Source organism: Lepidothrix coronata, unplaced genomic scaffold, assembly GCF_001604755.1.
Source record: "Lepidothrix coronata isolate B3197 unplaced genomic scaffold, Lepidothrix_coronata-1.0 Scaffold5, whole genome shotgun sequence".
NCBI lineage: Eukaryota > Metazoa > Chordata > Aves > Passeriformes > Pipridae > Lepidothrix > Lepidothrix coronata.
The window spans coordinates 469,333-473,327 of record NW_016690185.1 but is presented as its reverse complement, the minus strand read 5'-3'; the positions used below and the strand labels follow the sequence as shown (position 1 = coordinate 473,327).

The 3,995-nt window shown below is 38.7% G+C and overlaps 1 protein-coding gene across 1 annotated transcript in view; it reads right to left on the bottom strand.

The window, feature by feature from the left end:
- Positions 1 to 253: 253 nt before the first annotated feature.
- CUNH6orf203 (chromosome unknown C6orf203 homolog) overlaps positions 254 to 3,995 on the bottom strand; it is a 4,265-nt gene continuing 523 nt past the window's right edge. Inside the window, exons 2-4 of the mRNA XM_017827977.1 lie at positions 2,660 to 3,092; positions 1,771 to 1,843; positions 254 to 683 (exon numbers count right to left, since the gene is read on the bottom strand). Coding sequence (XP_017683466.1) covers positions 507 to 683; positions 1,771 to 1,843; positions 2,660 to 3,084 — 675 coding nt within the window. The 5' untranslated portion in view covers positions 3,085 to 3,092 and the 3' untranslated portion in view covers positions 254 to 506. The remainder of the gene's footprint in view (positions 684 to 1,770; positions 1,844 to 2,659; positions 3,093 to 3,995) is intronic.

Below are 3,995 nucleotides of genomic sequence, written 5' to 3'. Positions count from 1 at the left end.
CTCTGTCATCATGAAGTTTCCTGCTTAGAAATAAGCCACTGGAATCAGTATCCTTCTGTATTCTTGGTATAGCAGCAGTGGAGTTGGTATTATTAACCAAGATTAGACTAATAATGAAAAAGAAAACAATTTAACATAATTGGGGTTTTTAGCCCTAACTACTTCATGAATATAGAGATAAAACAAAGACAGACATTCTTGTTGTGATGTCAACTTTAATGTACCCTTTCTGATTAACAAAATTAGACAGCAGTTAAATAGTGATCAAATTAGTCTTTATTGGTTCATTATTTGTAAGAAACTGCCCGGAAATACAAGTGTTGGATCTTTTACCAGCAAAAAGTGACAGGTTTATTGCATGATTATTGATGTACGCAGCAGAGGGAGATAACATTCTGACACAAGCCCTCAAAAAAGGGTACTGCAATTTTGTTTAACCAAAATTCATATTTAACAAAAAATACGGTTTTCTGCAAAAATCTTATGCTACCACATGCAACCCCCTGTTACTTAAGTACATCCTGTTTGGGCACTTTTAAGTTTTTCCAACGCCTCAAAATTACTTTGTATTTTTCACTTTCAGTTTTGTCTGATAATTTTTTTAAGACTACTCGCATAACTACGGCAGTTCCTGTTTCTTTATCTTCGCCTACTATGAGATCCAGTGTGTCACCAACTTTCACCTGGAAACAGAAAGAGAAGATGAGTGATTATAAACATTCTCTGGGGAAAACAAATCCCCGCAATCTATATCCAATTTCATTTTTGTTCCTTTTTTTTCCATTCAGTATTCTTATCACACAGGAGAGGAGGAAGGCAGCCAATACTAGACCCTGATAGATCCTCCAGCTACAAATTTCTAGGAAAGCTATGGCAATAAGCAATTAAATGGCTCATGACCTTCCCTGCCAAAAGTTTCACCCTTCCTATTACACAACCAACACCTAATCTGTGAAAAAGGTGTAATGTATGGGGTTTTTTCCTTAAGGGTGCTTCCCACCAATCTTTCTCTATCAACACAGACACAAAACAGCAAAATGCAAAGTTCTCACTCCTGTCTTTAAAACAATTTAAAGTGTTTTAAAGAACAGAGTGCTCACCAACTGCTTGTGCTCCTCTCAAAGGTCACAGAAGCAGCACACCTCTCAAAAACTAGCCTTAACTTTATGGGATCAGGAGTGAAAACTTCTCATCATACTGCCCTTTGATGACAGTAACTACCACCAAGGATCACCCTCACATAAAGAAAGGGTGGGTAGAAGTATGTTTGTCACCATTCTGGTGAGCTCTGCTGTCAAAAGCTTATGGCCTGCAACCCTTCTGGCTCTTCCCCTAACTGTGGTCCTGAGTGCTCTGTTACAGATGCAATAACCTTCCCTGAGTCACCTCACTTTCAAACCCTTTCTATCATCAAACTTTCTCTTTTTCTTTAATCATGTGCCTGCTTCACCAATATCTCAGATTTAATCATTCCTACTCCATCAACCTTGTGTATATACCATCACTTCTTTCAGCAACTTAAAATGTTCTGTCCTTGCTGCCTTCTCCTGACTTTCAGCCTTAGATTTGAATCTCCAACACAAGTCTCTGTCTGCCTTAGGGAATAAGGTTTTACCAGGGGAATCATAGCCACAAACACCCCTCCAAAGCTGGAAGTGGTGTTAGCAATGCTATGCATTCACATTTGCAGAGTGATTTAGAGGGAGAAGGTAATGCCTTAACTATTTTCTTGTACTGTATTTAAAGGATTTAAATTTTAAAAAGTCTTACAGTTCTACTTTTCTTCCATAGTTTTTCTCCATTCAGCCTGAGTTCATTATTGTAGAATGCATCTTCTACTTTACTGAAGAAAAACAAGGTATTATTGCAGTTACAGCATGCAGCAAATAAAATGCAATTGCTTTTCTGCAGATACACACCACCAACATTCACATGCAAGGCACATTTCCACAACTCTAATTTATGCATAAAGGACACCTTTATTTAAAAGGTCAGGACAGACCTGAACTGGAAGTAAAGAAAAAGTCTTTCACAGATATTAAATGAAATAATAGCACATAGTTGCTCTGTGCCAGAAAAGCTGTTTCTAAAGATGTCTCCTGAATACCCAATGAATAATGTACCCTTTCCTGCATCAGCCAGTTTAATAATTTTTAAGTGATCAAGTTATACTAATATTCTGTTCTAACAACATTGAAATATAAGGCTTCTGTAGGTTGCATTAGATCAAACGTGATACATTTATTGACTGCACATTTACCTGTTGGACCTGGTACATTAGGTTTGTATTTACCATCACCTATTTCTCCAGCCATTAAGCAGCGCATTATTTTACTGCCTCAATCTCAAATTAGATCTTTTTGTATTACTCAGTACGGTATTTTGCGTTTTCTTCATTTTAAAAAAACAGTAACTGATAGAAAATGCCTCCTCAGCAATGTTAGAAATACTGCAGACAGGGAAAAGCAAAGTTTCAGGGGAGGTAAGGTGAAACAAACAGGAACAGCCATACCCTGTAAACATATATTTAGACAATTAAAACAGCTACACCAAAAGAAAATCCAAATACTGGGTTATTCCAGCAGTAAAAGGTTATCAAAAGTCGAATTTAAGATGCATGACATCTTTCTCACCAGCAAGTTGTTTCTTCTGTACTTACTTTCTCGCCATGTCTAGGCCAGCTTTTATGATCACATCATATCGAAGAGACTGCACTGCTTTTTCGAGATCCTTGTAATCTTTTACTATGTTGGGGTCATTTTCAAATTCATCTTCCAAATCACTTTCATCTTCATCCTCTTCTTCCTCTTCTTCTTGAACAGTTTGTCTGCTCCTTCTAGAGCTTTTGTTACTTTTGTTCCGCAGAGAAAGTACTGAGATATACTCTGGAGAAAGTCTTAGTGCACTGAGTTTGACTGGGGAAAAACTGAAACATCTTCTGTAGTTTATTGTGCTTGCTTGACAGCTACATAATATGCTTCTCCTCCAAGTGGGATACAGTTTATTTGAGGGAAACTTCTCCCATAGTCCGAACCAGACATTTAGTTTTCTAAAAGCAGTGATGGGGAATCTGAAGCCAGTCATAGCATACCCTAAGATAAATCAAACATTCATAGGTAAAAATGAGCAACTGCTTTGACTATTGGAAGGATTTCCCCACATATGGAATAATAGTTACTACAAAAAGATGATTATCTAGTTCCCTGTACAGCAGTGCATCACCTAAAAGCACAGGGCTTTAGATGGCTTTATGATGTGCCCTTCTCATACACTGTTCGCCATTACAAAGAGCTAAAACACCAGATGAGAAACAAACACAAAGAACCCCAGTGGAGTACTCCATTCACAACTCCTTTTCTGGTGTTCAACATTAAATGTCCAAACACATTGGTGGCACTTTCCTCCCTACATCCGAAATACAATTCACAAAACAAGCAGAAATTAAGTTAACCGTGTCATAAAAAGCACAGGGAGATCTGTATCTACCATGAGTCATTCTCAAGTTCTGCTTGGGCCACAACACTGCTATGTGGCAGAATGCTGCACAATGTCCCCTGTTTCTCCAAATGGTAACTGGCACCACGGTAGAGTTTGGGAGAAATAAGGCAGCTCTGTGTACCGCAACAGGACAGATGCCAGCAACTGCAGCCTCACGTGCAAGCTCCCCGGCGCTGCTCCCCTCTGGAGCCATTCCTAACCTGGGACAAGTAGGTGGAAACAACCCCCAAAAACCCAGATGTCTTTCAACGCTGTGAGAAAATGATTTACAGTCCTTACTGGGTAAGGGTGCTGCGCTGGTTTTTATTATAGTCTTATTTCCATGGAAATACGTGTTTCTTCATGAGACTGGCGCTTTCCCCACACCCAAATGACCTCTGCTGAAAACTGAAATGAGGCGGTTTTTGTGGTTGCGGAAAAAGCCCTGATCAATGAGGGCAATTACTGGTCAAATAAAAATAACCACATCTCCTTTCTCTCTCTTTTTTTTTTTTTTT